The sequence below is a fragment of the Ciconia boyciana genome, chromosome 3 (genome assembly GCF_034638445.1).
Source record: "Ciconia boyciana chromosome 3, ASM3463844v1, whole genome shotgun sequence".
NCBI classification, from domain to species: Eukaryota; Metazoa; Chordata; class Aves; order Ciconiiformes; family Ciconiidae; genus Ciconia; species Ciconia boyciana.
This window is the reverse complement of record NC_132936.1, coordinates 6782162-6808939: the sequence shown is the minus strand read 5'-3', so window position 1 is coordinate 6808939 and position 26778 is coordinate 6782162. Positions and strand designations below refer to the sequence as shown.

General features: G+C 40.5%; 2 protein-coding genes across 5 annotated transcripts in view; one reads left to right on the top strand and one right to left on the bottom strand.

Annotated features, from left to right (window-relative positions):
* Window positions 1-1302: 1302 nt before the first annotated feature.
* ENPP4 (ectonucleotide pyrophosphatase/phosphodiesterase 4) lies at window positions 1303-9283 on the bottom strand. 3 transcript variants are annotated; one of them, XM_072858343.1, is made up of 4 exons: window positions 9123-9283; window positions 6249-7113; window positions 5127-5297; window positions 1303-2513 (listed from the first exon to the last, which is right to left on the bottom strand). In XM_072858343.1, the coding sequence occupies exons 1-4, from the start codon at window positions 9252-9254 to the stop codon at window positions 2149-2151; spliced, it is 1533 nt and encodes a 510-aa protein (XP_072714444.1). In that variant the 5' UTR covers window positions 9255-9283; the 3' UTR covers window positions 1303-2148. The 3 variants fall into 3 exon arrangements, with proteins under 3 accessions (XP_072714444.1, XP_072714445.1, XP_072714446.1); XM_072858344.1 differs by having other exon boundaries at window positions 1303-2510; XM_072858345.1 differs by having other exon boundaries at window positions 8721-9266.
* A 630-nt stretch (window positions 9284-9913) lies between these two features.
* Window positions 9914-26778, top strand: part of CLIC5 (chloride intracellular channel 5) — an 86805-nt gene continuing 69940 nt past the window's right edge. Inside the window, exon 1 of one of the 2 annotated variants that reach the window (XM_072857766.1) lies at window positions 9914-10153. Coding sequence is in view for 1 of the 2 variants with exons in the window: in XM_072857764.1 (XP_072713865.1) it covers window positions 18719-19207 (489 nt within the window). In the remaining variant the exon portion in view is untranslated. Of the gene's footprint in view, window positions 10154-18395; window positions 19208-26778 lie in introns of those variants that run through there. The other variant, XM_072857764.1, reaches the window with a different exon arrangement.

Genomic DNA, 26778 nt, shown 5'->3' with positions numbered 1-26778 from the left:
AGAGGAACTGAAAGCATGTCAATCACACACTGCATGACAGCTATTTGGGGGAAGGAGGAGGAAGGGAAGAATAGAGTGGAGCATATACTGTGCTAATCAGATTTAGCATCTAGAAAAAAACCCTCACAGTTTGGTCTTATCAAGTCTGCCAGAAAGATAGAACTTAGTTGAGTCAAGCCTCTCCATATAGAGATGGTGCAAAGCACCTCTCAGCAAGTCTGCCACCCTCTCTGAGGGTGGCAAATTACAATTAGCAAAATTACAAGAAACTTAACAACTCTCTCCAATGTAGGAATTCAAGCATCCTCCCTTTTACAGCATCTCTAAGCCTAGATTCTACCCTGCAAAACATTTACTTCATAGTTACTAACCTGACCTCTTATTGTATGTAATTAGTTATTTTAAATCTTCCAGCAGGATGAAAAAGTGACTCCTGTGTTCAGTCCAGTTATTGCTCTATTATATCGAGTCTGAAATCCAGGACACTGTCAGTAACAGTACAGATTTTTCAAGGGCCCTGAGCCTCTTTCAAGTTCAGATTAATCCAGAGTAAAGTATTAAGTCAGGAAGTAGTAACTAGCAGTTTAAGAAGGGGAGAAAAAGCAGAACAGGTTAGTTTTTGTATTGTGTTTTTAATCAGTACAACAGAATTCTCAGAGAGGAAGACAAAAATTAGTAGAACTTCCACACATCATTTTTAAAACTCAAATGTATTTTTTTCAGTGGGCAGTTAAAAGTAACCTTTCCCTCCAAAGTCCATACTTCCTCCCAGTTGGATCACTAAAAGGTAGTCTGTGGCTAATACCAAATTGCATTGAATTTGAGCTTGTGAACAAGAAACCACACTGCATGCTACCAGGTACCTCAGCTCTCTCACTTCAAATTATCAGTTCTTAAAACCATCAAACTTGTAGGAAAAGGACTTGGTAACTGTAGTTCTCTTTTTGGGTTAGCATTAACAATTTAACTTCACATTCTCTCCTCCCTAAAAGATAAGGTACCACTAAGGCTTTCTAAATCAAGTTAATTTTTTTATAGCAAGTTACTAGACTTGACCAATAACAAGGAATCAAGAGTTTCAATTAAGAGAATCATTAGCACTGGTCTTCACCAGAACTTTACATCTATACAACTTGGACACTACAAATAACAGAACCTATCTCAAAAAATAAATTAACTTTTCCCTTTAAATTCCCAGGGTTTAAAATAAGAGTTTGGAATCCTTGCTTGATGACTGCATGTCAAACTTTCAATTGTTGCTTTTTAGCACATGACAGCCTTCAAAAGATATCAGCTGGTACACAGGGCAGAACCACCTTTATTACAAAAACACCTTCAGCACAGCTTACACCTGAAAAAAACTTTTCACAGGGTTTAAAAGCAGTTAGCTTTACTACTACAGCCCATTAAACTGAGTAATCGAAGGATTCTCAGATTAAACTGACATCCTTGAGATAAGCATTCCAACTCTCCAAGTGCAGGAACTGTGGAACCAAGTCATCCACAGACAGACGTCTAGAAATGTCAGAGCCATCTGCCCAGTGTTATAACTGCTGAACCGCATACTTTATTGCTCAAAACAGAAGTGATATGCATCAATTCTTTCCTCACTGACTTCCGTTTTCTTGTCATATTGCTGGCTTAGGGTGGAAACAGAAGGATCTTCTCTACACCCTCTATCCCCAAATTTAAGAACAAAACAGAATATACTGTCCAAATGGAACTAACTTCTAACTCTCATAAAAGAGATCTTTCCAATACAGGTACAAGAACACTAAAAGAAGTCAACATTAATTTAATACAAAAAACCCCAATTATCATTTACAAATGTTAAAATTCACTTAGTCTATCCTGGCTAGTTCGTACTCTGGAATTTCATTTTGAAAGTGTTCAAAGCTTGAATGAAAAACTAAGCATCATTATTACATTAAGCATCTCTTCCAGCAGAAAGCCACCCATTCACCATTTTGTTCTGAAAATACTTTTACAGGACTACTACTCAGGTAGCATACACAAACAAGTTTGCAAGATCTGGCTGTACAGTATTTTATACGGATACCGTTAAAGTGCAAAGAATGCCATCCAGTGCAAGTTCAAACTCTCTTCCTGAAATCACTATTTAGCAAGCGAGGCGGGCCCCCCTACACACTATCCGATTAAAGGATCGTCATCATCACATTGTAACTGAAGTCGGGAAAATGGCCGTGGGGGAGCTACTCTATTCTTTGAGATTATTATAATGCAGGTGAAAGTAGTCAGTATCATAAAAGCCCCAATAACTATCCCAATAGCTTCTGGAAGATTTATGCACCACTGGTCAGCGAGCAAGCACTTGGTGTTACTGAAAGTGCCATTGTGCGGCTGTGGTGTCAGTCCCAGGATGTGGCACATCATTGGGTAAATATCAACGTTGTTCATTGTGCTCTGCTTGTAACCCCGATGAAAAGCAGGCCCGCGAGCAGCCAGGAATGGATGCATGCTTGGGAGAGCGTTGTCATAGCCATGGTCGCCTACTGGAGAAATGCAAAGCTAAGAGTTAACACCAGTTTCTGTTTGCATAGCGAGTATTCCCCTCCCTCTCTCTCCCCCACCCCCAAAAGGCATATATTTTAACCTAAGACTAATGCAGAACATAAAAGCAGCTGTTTGATCAAACACTGAAGGAACCCAGAGTTCCTTCCCTCTTCCCCAATCCCCAGAAGTCTTTTCCCATACTGGTCTTCAGCCATGGTTCCCCCCCCACCATTATCTCTTTTCCTTTTGACTGTCAACATTTTCAGTTTTCCCCTTCCCACTCCTCATGCCAAAGTTGAAAGGAATGTTGCCACTCCACAAGTCAGTAGCTGGAATGCAAACCTATACTTCTCAGATTTTGGAAAGACATTATCTCCCTCTTGCAAAGCAGACACTTTAATTACTTCTTAAAAGCCAAGCCCTTTCCCCTTGATAGTGTTCAGTTCAAGCGTATTAAGTACCCTCAAATCATGCTGATCAGATTAGGTACTTCAGGAGAAGGGATACCCAAATAGTCAAATCCAAAAAAACTGTCAAAGCATCATGATACCTGTGACAGGCAAACAACAAAACGTTTGTAGCTACAAGGTCACCAGTACTTGGACATTTGGTAGGTTTTTAGGAAATACTCACTCCGATTTTTGGTGGAATATACACAGCTAAAAACCAGCCATAGTCAAGTTTCCTGACAACATGCCTGAAAAATCTGTCCAAGATACCAAAAATTTCTCATAACACATGCAGCACAGTATTTGAGTGACTGCATTTAAGTTTTGAGTTCATTTCTTACTAACAGTTTAATGAGTCTCCCCGAGAACTGTCTCCTTGTCTGCTTCACTAAAGTTTCTGATGTGAAATGTCAAGATTCCTCCTGATCAAGCCACACTTCAAGTATACTTCCAATATTCCTTTTTAATGTTTTCCACCATTGTGTTTGTTACCACAAAGATACTGCTACACATCTTGCTGCTTTGTTTTAATACAGTCCTTTGTTTCTCGATTACATTTTTTCCCCCGTCTACTCCTTGCTTGTTTTGAACAGAGCTGTTCCAAGTCCCCTCTCCAAGGAAGTTCCCTATCTTTCACCTCTGAAGTAGGAGGGCTGGTGTGTGCCAACACTGCTTGATATAGTGTAGGTATTGGTACACTTGCCAATCATTACGCTGCCACGTTGTCCATGAAGACAAGTACAATAAACACTTAAACAGCCTTTAAGGCTAAAACCTCCCTCTGCCTGCTTCTGGGAAGCTTTGGCTAGCAAAATTGTTTTCAAAAGTGATTCACTTCAACTGATACAACGCTGTTACTTATAAATATACACTTATTAACTATTTTTAGGTACATGAAATTGAATCTAACCATAAACAAGAAAGCGACCTCTATTAGAAAACACGTGTGCTAAGTGTTGTCAATTTGAAGACGATTGTAGCAAATCTGTGGGGAAATTAAAATATAAACGTATCTTACATTAAAAGCAGTACTTTTGTACAAATAATGAGAAAATTTGAACTTAAATGTGCAAACGGCAGACAGTAAGAACAGCCAAACTGGGTGAAACCGGGAGTTTACACCACCCAGCATCCTGTCTCGGACAGCAGTCATAACAGGGAGTGTGGGAAGTATCCAACAGGGTTAGCCCTGACATACCAACCAGCCTCGAGCTGTCGGCTGCTCAGAAACTTCCTGGAAGTTGGTACCTTTGTATTTAATTTCTATTAATGGATTTTTCTTCCAATAATTTGTCCAATCACTTTCTGAACACACACATATATATACACACACAGTCGCACACATAGCCTTCGTCTGCAACCAGAATTATGGGTTAAATTCTCTTATTATGACGATAATGAAATCTGTCTGGAATTTCTTCTTTGAGATATACTTTCATGTGACTGTTGCATTTTTTCAGTAAGTTATACACGCCTCTTGTCTGCCAAAAAAACCTCCTGCATGTGAAACACCTGGAAATATATATACATATATACACACACATATCATATATATATGTATGTAATTTGACATTCATAGCATCTAGCAGGAAAAAAGTACATAGCTTAGCAATGCACAGTGTGAAGTAACATCTGTTTTGGTTTTTGTCTTTAAAACATGCTATTTGATGCCCCTAACAGGAAGAACTCTGGCTTCTTTGACCATTATTGTTGTGTTCGTATTATTTTTAGTATTTCCTCCCATTTCTTTTTGTTTCCTAGTATATGTACTGTAACATTAAATGTTTTGTCTTGCATTCTTCAATTTATGCTCCCCTATACGAATATTTTATATACAAAAAATAGTTAAACCACACTCTAGTGGAAGCCTGAGACAGACTGCTAACTTGCCTAAGATAACTCTTAAAAAGTGTACCTCAGGCTATTAAGTTGAACATGACAAAGTGTTTTAGCCAACGGAGTATCCCCCATCTCTTCCTCATCTGTTAAAACACTCCAGGCTCAGACTAAGAATGTTCTAGAAAATGCTGAGACATTCCTAAAGATACACAGTGCCAGGACTCCACTCCCTAAACTAGGGCCATCCTACAGATGGCTCAAATGAAAACAAGACAGTTTACCAACATAAGCCACCAAGAGCACGAATGAGGAAAACAGACTTACATTTTGAAAGCGACTCATTTTGCACAATTGTCCAGCCTTCGTCTGCAACCAGAATTATGGGTTGAATTCTCTTATTATGACGATAATGAAATCTGTCTGGAATTTCTTCTTTGAGATACACTTTCATGTGACCGTTGCATTTTTTCAGTAAGTTATACACGTCTCTTTTGTCTGCCAAGAAAAAAACTGCATGTGAAACAGCTGCAAATTATGTCCTGTTTACTGCAATTATCTGTCATTAAACTGAAGATCCATTTTTTTTCAAAACAATTATTTTTGAAAAGGTACATAGAAAAGGATTTTTTCATGTCCCTAATGAAACGCTACTAGTAGAGGTGGATTTCACACTTGCTCTCATTTTAAATCAGGCACCTGACGGCTGTGGTTTTGGACCTACAATTCAACTTACCCTCTGGGCATGCAGGGGAAGAGGGCAAAATTCAAGCAGAGAAATAAAAAGAAAGCAATCACACACCAAAGTAGTCAATATTTTATCCAAAGCAGGAAGTATTAAATTTTGTTACTGTATAAATCACTTTGTTCATTAGAATTGCTTCAGTCTGGCCACAGTGGTGGGGAACCGAGACCAGCAGTGTCATGATTGAAGACATGCCTGTTAGTAACTACTCCAAGATGCAAAAAATTGAATTCACAATATGAAAACTGAAGTTTCCTTCACAGAAACAGAAGCGGTAAAGCGATAAAAGTTGGGTTTAGCTTTTTACTTGGAAGTTTAGACAATGACTTTTTTTATTCTGAATAAACATGAGGGTTTATTTCATGCTCACTGTGAATTATTACTGTGTGGACTAAGTGAGCAACAAGAGAGCAGGCATACTAAGTGCCTATCTACTTTCTCAACAAGCTGTACCAGGACCATCTTTACCACCCATAGCAATTTGACAAGAAACTCTCCTTGGCCCATTGATTACCAAAACAAAGTCATTTCTAAATAAACAAACATTCTTTAGCTTATTCATTAAATTATGTCAAAGTTCTGCAATATGAACTACACTGGTTTTGCAAAAGATGTGAACAGTCCACCATAGTGTGTACTTTTTAGTAGTAAGATAAACAAGATTTAATTCTCAGTGTATGACTTAAAAAAAACCCAAAACATACTCTGCCTTGGCAGCACTGCAGCAACTGGACTCTTGTCTATCAGAGTATAGTTATTGCGACCAATGCAGTCATCCAGGATAATCAGCTTCTTTGCAGAGCAGGAGGCCATTCCATGATCACTTGTTATTATGATATTAATAGTGTCCCACAAACCTAATGCCTTCAATTTATTAGTAAGGAAACCAATGTGATTATCCACCTCTTCTAATACTTTGCGCATGTTCTCAGTGTCATCTGGTCCATACTTGTGCCCACTTGCATCTGGTTCTTCCCAGTACAATGTAGCAAAACTGACTACTGGATTAGAGCTGTTCAGCCATGCAACAATTTTCTCCACTCTCTCCTCAAACGTTACTGAAAAGTTATACTTCATAAAGAATTGAGGGGTCGTATCATTAATTTTTACATCAGTCCCGGGCCACATTGCAGCAGCACTTGCTCCGTTTCCCTGCTGTTGATTTGTTACCCAAATTGGAACTGCCTCATTCCACCAGAAGGGATCTGAATCATTGAACTGTGAAAACTTTTTCTTGGCATCTGCATCATACATGTCATTAGCCACGATGCCATGGCTTTCTTCATATAAACCTGTCACTATGGTATAATGGTTTGGGAAAGTCTTGGTGATAAAAGCATTTGTAACTTGTTTTACAAGCACACCATCCTTAATGAACTCCTGAAGATGAGGAAGTTTATAGGTTTCCAAGTAATCGGCCCTGAAGCCATCAAAGGACACGAGGAGTAACCTGGATACTGAACCACCAGAAGAGTGAGCACAACAGGCAACTATTCCAGAAAAAAATAATGTTAACATCGAGTTCATTGTCGATACTTCAAAGTATTTCCAGCAGGCAATCAGATGCACCTGAAAAATTTAAAAAGATAAGACATGTAACACAAAATAATTGTAGTGGAACCAGTTTAACTAGCTATACATTATGTAAATCTTCCTTATAGAGGTTAACTGCAAAATAACCGGTCTAAACAACCACTGAAGTCAACAGCACATTTCCCTACTGACTTCAGAAGTTTCTCATATTGTCATAGTTTTTCATATATTAAAACAAATGAGCAATGAGATTTTTTTCATTCCAGACTAAATGAAAGCAAGAATTGTTTTCTCTCTTTTAAGCAATTATTCCATCATTCTGCGTGTCTCATTACAATTCTACATTCCAAGACAGACAATCAGTATTTTCCCTCATGTTCAAGCACAGGCACCTGAACAATTCCAGCTCCACATTTAAGCATCCTGTATAGCTCTAAATCCTGCTTACACATCACTGTTCAGACCAGAAGTTTGTTTTCTACTGTAATTATAATTTTTCTGTTTCATCCCACCTTTCCTTTTCCACAGTTTCCACCCTCTCGAGTTGCTGGATGACTTTTGAGCCTTCCAACGTTCCTATTTACTTATTGCTTACTATATACATAGCACTTCCAGGAGTAACTTCTACTTCTGTTTTCCTTCTAAGCTGTTTACAACTACCATAGCAGTATTTAAACCTGTTCTTTATGTATCACATTTCTCTCAAAAAAAAAAAAAAATTGTTAGTAACCTTACCTATGAGGCAAGTATTTCTCACCAAGGCATTCATGACTATTATGAATGCAAGGTATGACTTGTAAGCTTTGCCCCCCCCCCAACTTATTAGGTATGACAGGAGCACTTTGTTCAGGAAGGTCCAGAATTATTCTGTAAGCCTTTAAGAAAGTGGAAGTGAAGCTCCAGGTTTCACAAAAACTTCTGCAGTATTGTTAGACAGCGTATTTACTTCTCAAGAAGAGCCCCGCTCCAGCAAATTTCTCCTTTATCTCACTTGCACAAACCAGGGCGATTCTAGGAGGAACAGCAGGTATCCTCCTAACTGCATGAACATCTTCTGGCCTATCTCAACCCTTTCCCCAAAACTCTTTAAAACCGTGAGTGTATTATTTTAAAAGTGTAAGTCACTTTAATGGTAGCTAAAGCTTTAGCAGTGAGAGGAATTCAAAGCATGGGAAATCATCCCCCCTTGCAACCAACAGTTAAAATTCCTTTAGAAGATACAAATGTTAGAAGAAAGGATCGTCAAAAACAGCATTAAGGTTATCTCCTAATACAGAGGACTTTTAACACACAGCCCCTTTAAAGAGGAAAAAAGAAGAAAAGAAATGAGATGAGCAATGGAGCAGAGAATCACCCATTTCGTGTTGTCAGGTGCTTTAAAAAGCAGAACCAGCGTTTTTCACGGCGCAATAACACATAAGACCACAGTATTAGCTTCGAAATACTCCAAAGACGCTAAGCATTTGTGTTCTTACGCACTGTATCACAGCTAACTATAAAACGCCATCAGCATCACAGCTATCTGCTCCTGAACCTCTCCACCTTCTAGCCAGTCTCCCAGTCTCTAGTTGCTCAGTTAAGTAACGAGTTACCCTGGCCTTGAAAGCTTACAGCAAGATGCCGCGCTGTCGTTACGAACTTACCCGCAGGACAGGACCGGCTCCCACAGCGCTCTAAGAGAAGCCAGCGCCGTCACCCAGCCCTGGCAGCCGGAGCACCGGCAGCGCGGACCCCCGGGGCGAGGCACCGCCGCAGGTCCCGGCTCCGGCTGCTCAGCAAACGGACCGGCCCCGTCCGGGGCGCCCCACCAGCTCCACGCAGCCTACCGACACTTTCTTCCCCTCACCTAAAAACCGAGGGGGGGACGGAGGCGCAGCCACCCGGCGCTACGAAGCCCGAGCCCGTGGGGGTCCCGCGGCCCTGCGCCGGGCTGCGCTCGGGCAGCGCCAGGCACCACAGCCTCCCCACGCGGGAGACAACGACCTTCCCGCCCGCCGCCACCGCTCCCTTCCCCGCTGCCCGTCGCAGTTCCGCCGCGACCCCACCGTGAGGGCCCGCTCCTGCTGGAAGCGCCGCCGGGGAAGGCGCGGGCGGCGCTGGAGGTGACCGGCGGCGGCGGGAGGGGGCGGGAAGCACAGCGCCTGCGCACCCGCCGCCCGCGCGGCCCCAACTGCCATCAGCGGCGGCGGCGCAAGCAGTGCCCTTGCGAGGGCGGCCGCGGTAGCGCGGGGAGCTCGTCAGCGGGCCCGGGCTCCGCCGGATGCGATTGGCTGGGAGCCCGCTGGCGGAAGCTCCGATTGGTTCCAGCGGAGTGGGCGTCACGCTGTGAGACATGGCGGAGGGGGGGGTCTGGAGGCAGCTGAGGTGGAGGGTGGGGGCTGAGGGCTGAGGTGAGAGGGCTGAGCGGAGCTATGGGCGATGGAGTGGAGCAGAGCTGGGGGAGCTGAGGCGAGGGGAGCTGTAGGGAGCTGTAGGGAGCCATGGGGGGCTGAGGCGAGGCGAGGCGAGGGGAGGTGAGGGGGACTGAGGTGAGGGGGGTTGTGGGGGGTGTGCGGCGCTGAGGGGAGCTGCGGGAGGTGGCTGTCACAAGCAGGGAGATGTGCCGGGTTGCAGGGCAGCACGGGTTTTTATGGGGGGCATGTTAGACCCCCGGGTGGGGATGCGAGGTGGGACGGTGAGGCCTGCTGGTAAGGGGCCAGAGCTCGCTTGGGATACAGGCTGCTCGCTGGGTCTGCTGGGGTGCCCCGTGGCGGCAGGAGGACACCGTGGGGTGAGGCGAGGTGAGGCTGTGACGGGGTGCGTTACTGGGAGTTGTCCTGTCTTTCCCCAGGATGCCTGTAACCTGCCTCCTGTGCAGGTGTCGGAGCAGCCCCAGGCTGTGGCCTTTGCAAGGCAATGGTGTCAGCATGACTACAGATCTCCTGTTCTCCGTGACTCCTGCTCCCTTTTGGCCACACAGCTCTGAAAGCTGACTGTTCATATTCTTTCCTGCGTATGACCTTTTTGTGATCTCTTGTGACAACGCTGGTTTATCCTTAAACTTAGAATACATGCAGGAAATTGTGTGTTGTTGCGTGTAAGTACTCTGAATGCCAGTGCTGCTTTTAGGAAGGCAGTGTGTGGTATGATGGGTTGAAGTCTGTTTTGGGTCCTGATGTAGGTTTGCTTTATAAATTAAGGCAAATAGTTTACATTCCCTTGGGTTTCTTTTTTGTTATGAGAAGGGATTAGTAATTCTGCAAAACCTGTTAAGTTACTAGTACTGAATAACAATGAAATCAGCTCTGTGTAAATAGAGAAAATAAGTGTCCTTTAATAGCACAGAGCAAATCATTGCTCCATTTTAAATTTCATCATAAAAACTGAGAAAAAGACATGGCTATAGCTTCATGATTGACTTAAGGAGAGGATCTGAATTTCATTCTGTGTGTCCTGCTAGCATGTTTATTCTGAATGTCGCATAGATTTGAGCTTTTTTCTTTCTAATGGTTTTCACATATGTACGAGCTTGGCAGGTTGTGCTGCCTGTGCACGCCAGCTGTGGAGTGGCTCTAAAGATGTGGTATAGGCTGAATAAAGTGACATGCCTCCGATTCACCTTGATTTATAGAATGCAGCAGATGTGGCAAAGCACAGGATTGTGAAAGGGGAAAAAAATAAAAGGGGAAAAAAATAGTGCGAGGTGCGCTAGATACGACTTCTTGCAGCTATTCACGTGTTATATGTCAAGTTCAAGTCAAGGTCTTTTTTGGTGGTTTTTTTTGTTTACACTAATTCAGCTTTGTAAATATGCACATGACAGTTGATTGTGTGGAGGCGGGAAGTGTCCTTTATGAATTACTTTATTTTATTTCCTTCAAAATATTTATTACACAGTGAGTTAGAGGTCAAGGGAGTACACAACAGGTGCAGTCTTTTAGCCACTTTCATGAAGTCTTGTTCATGAAGTCTGTTCATTGGGGTCTTGTTACACATTTTATGCAGAGATACAGACAAATTTTAAGCATCAAGGCTCTTTTGCTAAGCTAGTTTAGCAACATACTTACTCAGCTATTCAGTCCTCAAAGGTGTGAGTAATCTCTTGTTTACCCGTAGCCATGTGCTTTGAAATCTATTTGCAGTATTCACCTATTCATGAGCCCAGCCTAGTATAATGTGTCCAATTTGACACATCATAAAGGCAGCATACCATACCAACTCTGGACCGTGAACTGGGCTCGCCAACATGTATCACGTATTTAGTACAGCTCTTGGTTCCATTTACAGTGTATGCCTACAAGAAATGGGTGAATTAAGTGTATACTTACATTAAGAGGAGTAAAACCGGGAACTACCAAGATGTTTGCCTTCCCTCACCTTAATCTCTCTCTGTGTTGTATTTCACCCCACATTTGTCTGTATAGACAGCAGTTCTAAGCACTAGACCATACTAAATCCTGCCAGAAGCTGTATAGATTTACTGCTGTAGTAGAATTGAGCACGTGCAGCTCGAGAAACATTGCACACGTTTGTTTGTGTCAGTGGAATTTAGCAAATGAGAGGAAGTAAAGGGTAGGCAACCTCAAAATATTCTCAGTGTTTGGCTAGGTTTAGTAAAACAATTTCTAGATGGGAAACTATACCCTCCTGTTGCCAATGTTGTGGAGGGGAAGGAACTCCTTATTTATTCAGATGAAAACTAGATGTTGCACCTGAATAGTTCAGATACTTGTCTTAAGTACTTTCTTAAGAAAAAGCAGGGCATTTTTATTACTTATTAAAGTAACTGAATATTTAAAGAGAAACATTTTTCTGTATTTTTCCAATTTTTTTCTCAATTTCATCTGTGTGACAGAGACCTCTGTGATCATTTTTGCTGAATAGTTTTTTAATCCATCATTTACTGTGTTTTGATGCATCCTTATGTTGATGCATCCTTGAGCTGAAGAAAAATAGGAAGACGTTTCATAAAACCGTAAAAGAGCTAGGTGACTAACAGCTGTTAACCTGTATTAGACTTTAAGCTTTTAGTGCCCATTTAATCTGAAGAACAGGTTGTATATGGAGGCTATAAACAAAACGGCGCTGTAAACCACGCTGTTTCTCAAACTGTCTGTGGAACGGTAACCCTAAGACTTCATGACAGGGTGATACAGAGTGGTGTGGTGTCTCTGCCTTCTCTGTTTTGGTTACTGGAGCCCGCGCTGTAAAAAAGCTTGAAGCCAGGTTGCTGGGCTTTCTAAGGGTGCTTAGTTTCAGAGGTAAACAAGGATGTTGAAATGATGCCAGATTTTAAAGGCAAACAAAAATGTTTTCCTTGGAGCAGTTGCGTGAATAAAAAGTCAGTATTTCTTAGGCTCTCAGGTATTCTAATGGAGTTTCCAACCATGGAGTTGGAGAGCAAACCAAACAAAGTTTTGTAAAAGGAACTGGAAGGCCACAAATAAAGGGCTTTGAAACATCCACATCATGAATAATTGTTTAGGCCCTGCAGCAGGTAAAGCAGGTTTTCAAATGTCTGTTGACAATGACTATTCCTGGTATTTTTAACAACTAAAAGCTGTTGATATCATGAGAGTTGTGAGTCCTGTGCGAAATAATTTTGTATTGTTTGTCTAGGTCCCAGTGGAGAAGTGTCCGTCTTACGCAGAATCAAGTTTACTGATGTGTTGGCTTTAAATATGCCTTTTATGGAGCGTTAGTAGCAAAGCAAAATCTGGGTGAAGGTGAATCACTGTTATTATGGTGGGGTCCTGAATTAATGAGCCAGCCCCTCAGGACTGCAGAATCCAGGTCAGTGTTAGTTGAGCAACAAATGGATTCCTGGAGGCCTGCTTCAAGGATGTGCTGACTCTTGTGTGAAACAGTGTGATGATCAAAGTCTTCTACCAAACCACTGTCTTCTGACATGGTTTTTCTGTGAGTTTTGTTTCTTTGCTATGTCTTAAATTGAACACAGAAACTGCTATAGCTGTGCATGTCAACAGTTTGTACAAAACTGAGCTGAAGCATGTTTCAGAAGATGAACTGACTCCATATGCACACATACAATACAGATAAAATTTTCAGCATAGCTACGCAGCTTCTTGTCCTTCATAAGGTAGCAGTTCATAGCAGCGTGGTTCAGACAGTCTTCTCAGGTGTCCAAAGGTGACCATCCAAAGGCTGGCCATACTGAACAGTCTTGTTCCTCCTTCCCAACCAACTCATTCCCATTTTGAAAAATTGTGGGGAGCTGCAGATGCTTGGACCTCTAAAGAGTGCTGTTTTTCACAGTCTGTTCCTATTATGCAGGTCTGTGAGCGTTAATGGCTGTGGGAATAACTGGGTGGAGGAACTCGAGTCTCTCATTCTTGTAGAGAGCACAGAGCCAAAATAGAAAAGTACCCTACATGGAGACTTCCTAAAAGATCTGAATGCGGGATAAAGGTCTTTTTCTCACATTGTTTAGTGCAAGATAGGCAGTGAATAAAGCATTACTGTTTATGAACTGTGAAGAGATGAGGCGCTGCTAACCATATAAGTAAAAGCTGAGGCTGGAAACGATGCAAGAAAGTTTGTATGCGGTTGATTTCATCCAAGTATTTAGTGCAGTCAGGAGTGAAAACAAAGTGGTATGATTTTATTGCAACTCCCTTGTAATATGTCTGTAAGCCATAAACGGTCTTTTCTCCCAGAGCCCACAGTGTAGTTGTGATAACGAGCTACATGTTGCAAAGCTTTGGAAATGTTTGAGCTTTACAAAGAAAAAAAGTTATTTTTGCAAAACCAGCATCCTGAATAGCCAGGAACATTCATGATTTTTGCATTGAGTGCTCTTAAGTGCAAATGAAGGGCCTGACCCCATGGGATGCTAAGATCCCTCAGTATCTACTGACATAAAAAACGTTGTTTACCATCACTCAGTTTCAGGTTCAGCTGTTTCTGAGAACTCTGAGTGTTTTCTTTTAACGGTTCAATTTTCTTGCTTCTCTTGCGGCTGGAAGAGGATACTTTAGAGCAAGTAACGGAAGGACCTCAAATTATTTAGGTTATGAAGAAAGATTTACAGGCTCTTTGCTTCATGGAGAACAAATAAAACTGAAGGACTCTTTTAATTAAAGCACTAAAATCATAGCAATAACCAACTGGAAATGACCTCTTGAGAAATTCCAATAGAAACAGGTTGCTATTTCTAAACAGGGCTATTAACTACTGAAGCTACTCATGGCACTGATGGATGAGTTGAAGTTTCCAGTACTGTGGAATGTCTAGAAGACATGCAAGTTATTGGCTTTAATAAAGGGGTACCCAGGTAAAAGTCTTGTTGTATTGGGAATCTGAATTAAATAGTGTAACATGGCTTTTTGCCTTTAATTATTAATCTCTGAGAAGATGTGAGGTGTGCTATTTAGGGGCCTGACACTCTTGTTACTCTTCCTTCTTTCCACCCTTCTCTTCTGCTCTGGAGGTGAGGGATGACTGACTCTAGCAATGTAGGAATTTCTTTACAAACGAGGCTTCTGCTTGACGTTTTAAAATAAGTCAAAGCTGGAGGTGCTGACTTCTGTTAGGGTTACAGGGTGAACAGGTAAGGGTTCAGTAGTAGCTTCAGTGGTCTGATTTTAACATACTATTCTAAGTGTGTCAGGGCCCTTTCTGTATTTGCTGTCCTTCAGATAAAATCAAGTTGGTCTAAGCAAACAACCTAAATACCAATAAATGTTTATGTGTCTTTGCCCTACTGAACTGAGCTCTATCTGTCTCTGTAGAGTGAACCAGGCAATTACCTAGGTTCCTAGCATGAGTTTTGATGTCCATTTGTAGGCTTCTAAATGTAGGTGAATTCCGACCTTGCTGTCTAAAAAGACATCTGTTTTAGGGAGCTCAGATGACTGAGTTCTGCAGTAATAAAGACCATCTCTGGAATATGCTTAATCTCCTTCTGACATAATTCTTTCCACCTCTTTTTATCACATACTCTGAGATGCCCATCGTTGCCCATTGGACTGTAGAAAGAATCAGCGATTACCTTAATCTAGGTGCTGAACAATAGACAGCTAAACTTAGTATAAACCACGTTTCTAAAAATGAGACCTAAGAGATCTTACTGGTTGGCTGTAACTTGTGTCTTATGTATACTAACTGGAGTTATGGTCATGTTAGTTCTGGTATTTCTTGCTTTAAAAAGAATAAGCTTAGAGTAAAAACGGAAATTCAGTTGTGAAGTAAAAAATAAACCTTGAAAATGAGGAGTTCTGTCGCTCACGTTCTTTGTCCTTATATGAATTTTGCTGCTTATGGTTTATGTGGTTATTTGTATTTCTGCAAAGCAAGTAGCCAGTGTTATCGGATGGCTCACGCGGGTACAGATGGTACATGCAATGGTAAGTGACACAACTTGAATTACCAAACTAACAGCAGAAAGTATTGCTATTACTAACTACCACATTAATTCAACACCACCTAGGTTTGGGAGCAGAGGAATTTAGGGAATGGATGAAATTGGTGATCTCTTTTTTTGTAATCTTCTTGTGGCTGTGGGGCTGGGACTGTTACTCAGAGGGCTTCGTTTTCCAGTGGAGAATGGAGCACAAAGTGGTGCCGAGACCTTTTTCTGCTCTTGTGCCTCATGCAACCTCTTTCCTCTCAGTTCTCTGCAGGAGAGAAGTCCCATTTCACTGGATGTGCGTGCACACAGCTGCTCTGCCCTGTTCCTTTGCTGGAGCAGAGCATTTTTGGCTGTGGAATAGGGAGGGAGCTGCACAGGACACAAGGGGGCAGGCCAGGACTCTAGTGTCCCAGCTCACAATGTGGGTGCCTCAGTTTTGATCTCGTTTGTTATCACGTAACTTTTGAATTCTGGCACGAAAATTATTTCTTTCTTCCCTGAAGATGAAATGTAAGGGTTGTTAAGCAGCGGTGTGTTCATATAATGTTATTTGAAATGCACCTGATTTTCACCCGGATAAATTCTTAAGTGCGGTCAAGTTTATTCTGGGGCTTTATCACACTGTCACAAGAGTGAAGTCTGGATCTTGGAGCTGAACAGTACTTTTCTTTGCTCTTGGAGGGGGGCAGAGGAAAGGAGAACTTAGGTAACTCACATTTCTGACTAATGAAATCCACATCAACTGTATTTATTTATTTTTAAATAATACTCACGTTATGCTCTAATTCCTTATTTTACCTGTGATATTTTATACCCTCCAGCAGGTGCTGCTGCATCCTGCTAATGTCGTCTTCGTGGAGGAAAAAAAAAAATCAGTTATTTGATTTAATACTATGCAATTGGACTTTGCTGTTTGTTTTGCCGCATGAGTGTGTCTGCGTTCTCTTTTCTTCCTTAAGTTATTTGCCAGCAAAGTGACTATGGAGGGAATTTTTATGATCCCAGCATATTTAATCCTGCAAGCACTCTTTGTAAGAAGGGGTTGAAGATCAGTAGGAGTTGCTTATCAAGGCCATGCTCAGAGCAAGTTGAACAGATGCAGGTAGAAATACATTTGTATTTCTACAAAATGTGAAGAAATGCAAGTGTTTTCTTAAAAGTAAAAAATATTCCTAAAAAAAATTAAAGTTATGAAAGTTTCTAGTTGGCTTATTGGTTTTCCCAAGTGTCTTGAGCTTTAGTAATTTAAGCTCATGATTTTAAATCAGTCTTATCGTTACCCTAATAGCTGGTCTTGAATGCTAGAAGTTTGCAATAGGGATTGCACAACATATGTTTCAGAATCTCTTATTTAGGATTTCCATGTGAAGAATTGTGGCTGAGTTACATACAGAAAATATGAAGAGGAGATGTGCTTCATTCTGTTTGCTGATAGACTACTTGTGCCAGGCAGGAATTTGTGGGTAGTAATAGCTGAAATTAGGCCTTGATGTGAGTTACATATCCTTGAAGTCCTTGAGTGGCATCAGGCCACAAATGCACTCATGACCTAAGAGATCTCATTGATCTCTGATACTTACCTGCATCTTTGTACTGTAGTGCTGGTTCCATGTAGGGAATTGAAATTCTGCTGTAGTGTTTTTCCTTGCTGTTACGGTGATTAAACCTGGTTGTGACCATGATTTTGGCACTTCTGGGGTTATGTAGGAGCCTTAGAAGGTGAATCCAAGTTTAATAAACTGAAGTATTGGATTGCTTTTGATATTTAACTTTATTAGTAATCTAAAATGTTCAATATAACGACAATAAACTACAGTCATAAATTTCAGGCAGGCAGCACCTGCTACTCTACCATGTGAAACAGCATGTGTTCCCCTGGTCGTTCTGTTTGGAGATGGCTGGAATGACAATCTTTCTCTCTAACCTCTCTTCTGTGTTTCTTTTAGAAATCCAGCCTGGCTGTGGCAGTTACCTCTCAGGAAGTTACAAGGATGAGTCAGGAGGAAAACACTCTTATTTTTCCTTTTGGCTCAAACCCGAAAGGTCAAATATAATTAGATTATAAGAGTTCTGGTAATGCTCTACATAATCCAGATGCAGTAAACTTAGATAGAAAGTCTTTAGTCAATAAGGTCTGAAGTTCTCATAACTTTGATAAGTTCAGATTTGGATCTTTCATGAATTTCAGCTCCATTGATTTCAGGTGCTCTGGAATGTGTATCTGTCTTTTAAGAGGGCAGTTCATTTTAAGCTAAAGCTAGAAGTATTCATCTGGTTTAGATTCTGTGGAGTTTTGTGTGTCTCTCCATTCTTTAGAGAAAAGGAACTGTATAGACAAGGTGGCTAACTAGATTGCTAAAGCCAAGTGGCATTAACCCAACTTTGGAAACTTGGATCTATGTCTTATGACATGGAAATGTATAACCTAAATGTGATTGTAAGTAATTGATATATTAAGTATACGTAATAATAGTTAATGCTTATTCAGTGCTTTTTTTTCCTAGATTCCAGAGCAGCTCTCAAGACTTTTTACTGTTTTGGCCCTAGTTTATAGATGAGAGGATGAAGTCACTAAAAGTGAAGTGGCTGGTTCAAGGTCCTAAAGTGAACCAGTGGCAAAACTGGAAAGAGTTCAAGTCTGATGCCTTTTTCTCATGGATATACCACTTTATAGGGTTTTTTATTTATAGTATTTTATAAATGATCATAATTTGTTGATGATACTGTAAGTAATCACTGAAACATTGCAGATGATTGCTTGTATTGTTGAGGCAGTTTTGCCTTGCTTTTCTTGAAGCTAGGCTTCTGTGTGTTGAAAATATGAGTAAATGGGTGAAGTCTGCACAAAACTGCACAAAAAAATTCTGTCTTTACACAAAATGTATGTAAGATTTCCAGTAAGACTATTTTTTACTTCATGTGAAAGAATACATGTTTTTGCCATAGCTTTCTAGTACTGATAGGTGCTTCAGCTGTTTTTCACCATACTTGGCCAGGCTATATCTGGAAGAACAAAAAGTGATTACAGCTCCTACGATATAGTTACCGGCAGTCAGATCGACAAAGGGGTTAAAAGTGAGACAGCCCTATCTTTTACTTCAGTGGAAGTGTAGTTGTTGATTTAGAGCTTTCAGTAAATGATTGTTGGAGATCTGCCATGTGTAGCAGAGCATTCAGAAAGCATACCACAGACTCTGCTTCCTCCTGAAGAGCGTTTGTCTGTCAACATCTCACTTTAATTATAGTCTTTTAAGGTACCAGAAGGCAGGCAAAACTCACCAGCCAGCAGTCATGGAAGATCAGGTCTTTACCAATGTTTATAAAAATGTTAACACCACCAATGTCTATGAGATTCCAGACTCTGAGGAAGACAAAGGGGATGATCTTTATGATCATGTCCATGAAGATCCAGCATCTCCTTCTTCCATCACTACTATCCCAGAGAGCATGGTTAGTCAGGAGAGCTCAGAAGATAGCTGTAGTAATTCTGTGGCCTATCAGCATGGGGCTGATGGGGAGGATGGTTCTTCCTCATCTCACCATGGTGCTGAAGAAGACTACCCATACCAGGAGATGGATCTGATGAGCCCAACTCTGGAAGATAAAAACGCAGAGGGCATGATGTTTGAAAGCAACATGCGTTTTCCTTTGGATTTCCAGTTGCGTCGGAGCCAGAGCACTTCTTCCAACTCTTCAACTTCGCTCAAGTTTCCCCTTAACAATAACTTCGGAGAAACTGACAACTTTCAGGAAGATTATGAGATTTTCATTTTTGTAAAGGTAAGAGCTTGGGTGCTCCTAAGAATACAGTAGTTTTAAACCCCAAGTCAATCTGCATGTCCTCCAAATTGGTAAAATACAGCTACCTGCTGCTTTGTTCCCAACTCTGCTGCCTGTGTGCTGCAGGGGGCCGAGCCATTCACTTAGCTCTTGCATCTTAAGGCACAGAAAGAGAAGATTTGTGTTGTGTGGAGATGCCTGGGGTTTCTTCATTTCAAGTGGAAGTATGAGTATGGTGAAAGTATTCTGATTGTTGCTGCAATTCATTTATTCTGGGGTATCTCCCTGCTGTTACAGCTAGGCTATTACTACTTGAACTGGTTTAGTTCAGCTATCCCTGTCTGTCCTCAGCTATCTAAGCTAATAGCTCAAAAGTGACAGTTATTAATGCTATAAAGAAAACTAAATATATAGTTTAAATAATGGCAATAAGATTTCCACAAATACTCATCCCTGAAAGAGGTCTTTCTTTTATTTCTTTCAGTATTTAGATTAATTTATTTCTGTGATTATTTAGGTTAATGTATTTCTGTGACAATTTTAACATGTATCTTTCATTAATTTCAAGTTATGTTTAAATTACTGAAGGGACTTTCACACTTTCTCTAACCTTGGAAAGTATTACTTGCATTTCTAAACCGTAAACACCTGTGTTCTTAAATAAACACTATACTTCCCTTCATAAAAGCTCTCAATATGTATTAGGCCGTAACACAGACCTGACAGTTCCTCCTTTTTAACTACATGAGACAAATTTTCAAGTTCTTGTTTCCCTTGAACAGGACCATTCACCATCAGTGTAATACTCTATGTTGTTTCAAAAGAAGACGTGTGAAGTTTGTAACTTTTCAACATAAATAAGATTATCAGAATCTGTTCCTCAGTTCTGCAGGTGCTTTGAAAGCAGGATAAGAGATTTTGTTACCACACATAGTGAGAAATGTTTTCAGCAATGTCTGTATTTCATTGATTTAGTTTATTTCAGCAAGAACACACTAAACCCTTTGCATTGGTGTGAGATGCTGATTATCTTGTATGAGCTAGTGGAGATCAAATGCCTTGGTGGACTCTCCTAATACTTCATTTCGTTTCTGTTATAAGTCTTGGATTTCTTGGAAGACTGAGTTAGTTAAAAAGTTATCCTGCATTTACTTGTAGCATAAAGGAGATTGCTTCCATAAAGTGTCAACAGAATCTTGAGATTCTTTTGAATACATTAAGAAAGTTATGATTTAAATATTTTTCCTTTGTGTCATGTCTTCCTGTAGATGAAAACTTGATGTTACTCCCCCTTCATGTCTTCCTTCTCTATGTGACGATCCTTTGTGATTGCTTTTCTAATTTTTGCATAGATAGATAATTTAAATTATTGAGAAATTAAAAAAAAAAACCAGCCAACCAACCAAACCAACCAGAAGTGGCTATCAGGTTATTTAGTCTTATTCTGCATAAGACAAACCATAAAATGTCAACCATTTCTCTTGGATTTCAATATAACTGCAGCTACTCTTCTAAAAAGGTGTGTATCCTTCACAGAGAGGGAATTATCTACTAATTGCTGGGTTGTGAATCATTCTGGGTCTGTGTGTACTGCCGCAAGGGGTTTTTGCTACTGATTTCTGTAGAAGTGGGCTGTGAGAGCCATGTGTGAGGGCACTTGGCCTTTTCGTTATCTTCATAGTACTTACACTGTATGACTCTCTGAAGCGGCAGCTGTCCTATTTGTGTGACTGGATCATGTTCATTGCTAAAAATATATTAATATGGGCAAAGTAATACCTATGGTGTTGTTTCTAGTTCATATCTCTGCTTGTAGTCCTGCATACATGTACCAAAAGTTGCAGCAATTGAGTATATTTTGTTTGTTAGTAACTTCATGGTGTTAGCAACGTGAATGTTGTATTTTGACCTTAAAATAATCTCTCTTTATTCCTTATTCTTTCACCTTGGTCTTGTTTCAAGATAGTGATGTCCTCTCTTTCCATGGATGAAAAAAGAAAATGCGTGCAGATGCTCCCATTCAAGCAGAGATGATGGGGTTAACTTGAATTTCTGGGAAGTGAGAAGAGGGGCATTTTGATAAGAACTATCATGCAGAAGGATTGAGGAAGTCCTTTTCCTTGCTTTTGTTGTGCAGCATAGCTGAGTATCCCTTAAAGGGGCTTATCAGCTAGTCTAGAGAGAAGCACAAACTTTGGACTCTATTCACTTGCCTAAGCATAACTGCCTAGTGCGGTCTGAGATGTCCTTGAGCCCCAAGACATCCCTACCTGGCTGGAAGATGAGATGTGAGGCTTTCAGGTGATCCATACTGTGATTCTCCTCCAGCAGGAGCTGGAGGCCCAGTGGGCAGGGCACTAGATAGTCCCTGCGGGTGGCTGAACTGAACTCCTGTAACAGCATTTTATTCCTTGAGAAACTGATGACACTTCTTTTTTGAATTTTTGCTTTTCTTTCTTTCTGGTACTGAGGTAATAAAGCACTAACTCCATGGAGTGCAGAGCCAGCTTTGCTATCTTTAATTATCTAGATAGCAAAAGTCAGCCTATAAAATGGAAGGTCATGGAGTAATGTATAACAAGAATTGTGAAATACCTGAGGGCTATCACTTCTTGCACGTAGGAACCAAATCTCCTAGTTGTGTCAATGGCCGTTATTCATAGACGATTTCTTTCTGTATGGTCTCTAGTCCACCTGAGGCCAGTGTTGCTCTGAAATTGGGTTCATCTTCTGGATTTGCTCTTTTCTGTAGACATTAACAGTGACAGCAGGTTGCTGTGGGACACTAGTGGTAATGACAATTCTGCCACTATTTACTCCTTCCTTTGTAGCACTAATAAATCTCTGTGAGTGACTGGAAATGTGAGTGTCAGAAAGAGATCGCTGCTGACTGAAAACCAGAGAAATTGGGAAGATTAAATGGTACCAAACTTACAGTCTAGCTGGCTTAGTTGCAGTGCACTGCCTAGAATAGAAGTTCAACTTCATCAGAATATTGTAAGTGCTGTTGCATTAGGACCACCATTTCAGTCAGACCAGATAATCTTTTCTGTAGTCCGTTCTGTGTTATTAGACACCAAGAAAATGTTTAAATCACATTTCCTCATCTTTCACTGAATCTTAGTAGTTGGTAACTACGTCCTTATCAGTGGACTATTTCAGGATGTGCCATAAGGTAAAAGATTTTGGCTTTCATCAAGGAATTCCCTATACCTTTAACAGCAGAATATAGCATGTACCAACATGGAGATGTTTGTGTGAATCCAGCATGTCCAGGCTTGTCACAGCCACCTTAATGCCCTTTCAATAACATTGTAATTTCTTCAAACTAAAGCCTTTGAAATCTGAACAGAAATATGACTGACGTACAGACTGTGTTACTGAGTGCATAGGACAGCTTCACCTAGTTGTAGCTGTTTCTCAGAGGTCCAGCCTTTTCACTTGTATGCTGTATTTCCCTGTTTAGCAGTGTGTTTTTTCTGAAGGTTGAGTTTCTTTGAAAATTTTAACTTTTTGTTTTCGTGAAGTTTGAGTTGTTATTTAAAGAATAGTCCCTCTATTTTCTTTTCAGAAGAAAATTATTGCCCTTCTGGTTTACTGACAACCTGTGACTGGCTACAGATTATACCCTCTCTGTACATATTTGTGCCATAGGAGCACAGTTTCCACAAGAAGGAAGGTAATTCTTTACCCTGAGCAATAAACACCTTGTGTTATGCAAACAATACAAATCTAATACAGTGGTTTAGCATCGTGAACATGGATCACTGCACTGGGGTAACAGTTATGGATGCTGGAAGGCACCTCTAGAGATCGTCTAGTCCAACCGCTTACTCAGAGCAGGATCACCTAGAGCAGGTTGCTCAGGGCCATGTCTGGTCAAGTTTTGAATATTTCCAAAGATGAAGAATCCACAGCTTCTCTGTGCAACCATTCCAGTGTCCTACCCTCATGGTAAAAATGTGTTTTCCTATGTTTAATAGGAATTTTGTGTATCTCAATTTGTGCCGTTGCCTCCTGTCCTTTCACTGGATACCAGTGCTTATCTTTAAGAATGCTGTTTCAAGAAAGATACTGCTTTTAGCTTCTCTGTACAGCAGAACTTAACTTTTACCTGTTTCCATTAGGATTATTGCATCCTTTAGTAAAATTTCTTTAAGTCACTAGCTGGGAAAGAAAGGACATTTCTGTTTTTCCTGCAAGATGCTTGCCATTCCCTTGTTTCCAAGTCAGGAACGTCTGAGGGCTCTGACTTGATGGCACAACTCTGTGCTAGCTCCCTACTGACACACAAAGTTGAGCTGAACTCTTATGAATGACAGACCATGTTCTTAACAGGGACAGTGAGGTTAATCGCTTGTATCACTGCAAAAATCATCCTCCTTCCCATTGAGTTGGCTTTTCTGTTGTTCTATGGAGCATATTGGTATCTCTTGAGAAAGTTTTGTTTAAAAATGTGTATTACTGGTTTAGAACATGAAGTTACAGGACATAGCTAATTTTTAGCATGTATTATTTGAAAAGAGCAGATCCAAATTGTAATGTAACCACGTGGATGCCCAGTCTTAAGTTAGTGGTTATGCTGGTGCTTTGCTGAGCAGAACTGAGCATTTTGTAGAAGCAGATGAAAAGTAAGAGTGCCCAGCATAGATGAACATTTGTAGCTTTCAGTAGGAAGTCCTGCAGGGGGTTTCAAATAAAGGGATGGATAGTGACATTAATGAGAATATCGGTTTTTCAAATTTTCAACCACTTATTTCTTACTACACTCATAGTCCACAGAGTAAAACAACTGTATTTACAGTTTTGGGGTGGTGGATATTTGCAAGCATAATTGGGTGTCCAAATACCCTTTAGCAATGCAAGCCAGGTAGTCTTTTAATTGACGCCAATACAGCACATAAGGCTGGTGTTAAACTGTATCTTCTCCACTGAGGTTTGCAGGTAGTAAAAGGAGTTCTGGCTGAAGCCAGGTGGCAGGTGTAACTCTCTCTATGTACATAAAATTATAGTAATTTGGCTTTTTATGACATTTTAGCTTTTAAAAATATTTTTTATAATAAATCTAATGGAAGTAAGCAAATATTATTTTAGTCTTATGAATAAGCTAAGAAAAAGGTTAAATGATTCATAATCCACCTTTTAAATAGTGTTAACTGAGCAACTTGAGCAAGGAAAAGATCAAAGAACTATTTTCAGAGTTCTCCAGTCATGGCAGATTTACAGACCAAGATGCAACGTGCTGAAGTTAACATGTGCACAGCAAGAAATGACTAACGGGGAGCCAATATCCTAATGTGATACCTTTTTTGATAATTTTAATGAAATTAACAGATGTTTTTCACTGCAAATAGTCTTACTTAAGACAGTTTACAAGTACAAGTCTGGAATATCAGGTGATAAGATGTGTCCTCCTGCTCTCGGTCTTATCTAGACTATCCCTAACAGATGCTTCTTTGAAAACATTCAGTGATTCAGATTCAGCACTTATACCAGCTAGTCTCTGTCGATGCTTATTTATTTTCCTGAGACAAATATTTTCCTTTATTAAAATTCTGTTGCTCTGAACTATGCTATTTTTCTTTTTAATAGATAGGTTCTTTATGTATTAGAAGACAGATATCAAATTTCCTTCACTCTTTGCTTTCCTAGACTAAACAAATTCAATTCCTTCAGCCTGCCTTCAAGCTTGAGTCATAATTTCTAAATTTTGAGTGATTTGATATGTTGTGGGGGTTTATTTCATTTTAGGTTTTTTTTGACCTTTTCCAGTCTCTGTCCAGTTAATTTATATATTTCTTAAGCTTCTGTTTTCAGGTACAGGTAGTGTATTTAGCAGTGCCAATAAAAATTACTACAGCAAGTGCCTCTCTAATTCATCATCTGTCCAACCATCTAGTCGGGACACTTTATCTGCTGTATTTTAGGATATTTGTGTATCCTTTAGCACTTTGTTCAGGATTACAAAGTTCATCTTCTAGCCCTGGCATTTTCCCGATAAATGCTTCTGTAATGGTCTCAGCCATGTATTACTCTCCTGTTTGCAGCAGCTGTAATGCAGTGCTATTGCACCGTTTGTGCCTGCCATTTGACTTCAAGAGCATTAGGTTTCTCTGGCTGATGTGAATCAGATTCTGATCACCCGTCACTGAAAACGGTATGGTTTTGAAATTGGAGAATTGCTCTGGTATAAATCTGATGTGGAGCATACTATCACCAATGCTTTTGCTCTCAGCAAATAGAGATGCGCCTGTAATATCTCCGTACCGTACTGTGCAGACACAACATGGCTTTATGGCTACCTCCTAGACCCTATCATGGATAGGAGACTCCTAAGTCTTAAAATGTAAACCTGGTAGCTATGCAACCCTTATTTCTGAGGAGGAAAACTGTGTTCTGGGTCTCTCCGTAGCTTGATTTATACTTATCTGAATTACTCGGTGTGCGTGTGTGAAAAGATTAGCGAACGGCAGTTCTGTTACAGATAACATCCAGTTTCCCGACTATCAGTCATGAACAGAACGTGTGCTTTAGCAGCAGGGCATAGCAGCTTGCTTAATCTTTTGGATGCAAAGGGTAAAAGGTCTTGCTTCTAACCTCTGCTGAGTCTGTGCCTTGCTCATGCACCTTTTCTGCCTCTGGAAAGGTCCATGAATCAATCTTCAGCTGACATTCCCATCCCACCTTCAGCTTTTGGCTCCAGCAGCGACTGTGGCTGGGTATAGCACAGTAGCGTAGCAACAGCTTCAAAATACCGACCTGTATTGTCTAGGAAATTGTTACTGCACAGTGATTGCAGCAATAGCAAATACAATGTAAATATGTAGGTCATACTGAGAGAAAATTAAAATGGGATTTATTGACTTGTTTCTTTTTCTTACAGTTATCTTTTTTGTGACTCCCTCTTTGATGTTCTGAAAATAAAACTGTTATCCTAGCTGGGTTTGTTTGTTGTGGTTTTTTTTTTTTTTCTTTTGAAACATCTCGGTTCCTTTTGTTACATTTTAGGAGAGGAAGATATTTGGACTTGTGGATTGATTACTTTTTTGCTGCCCCTGACAACTTATCTATGTAGCAGTACTGTCAGCTGTTAAATGGTTTCTGTCCAGTATAGAGGGATTTGTATTATTTTAAATTGTTTATTGCCGAAGTACCTAAAGAGCAGCTCTAATGAGGCTGATGTTTTACAAACACAAAGTAGTAGATAGTCCTTGCAAAGCAACTGGTAATGGTATACATACATTATTTTGGAATCTGCAAGAGGAAAGCTGCTTTTCTGCTTTGCTTTTTGTTTTCTTTAGATATCAAAGGTTGGATTTGGCTCGCCTGACTTAAGGTGTGTCTGTTAAGTTATTAACTACATCTCTGCAGGATATCTAGGCTCCTTTTGCAGCAAAAAGCTATCTGAAGTAGCACAATGGGATGTTAATTCATGTGGCTGAGTGTAGGCATCAGCTGTAGGGTGAGGTTAGTTGTTCTGTAGACTCCATTAGTTGTATCGAGTTGTATCTAATTCCAACCATAGGCATCCAGTGCTGCTTTAGATGCCTTAAGGCTTCCCTCCTGGCCTC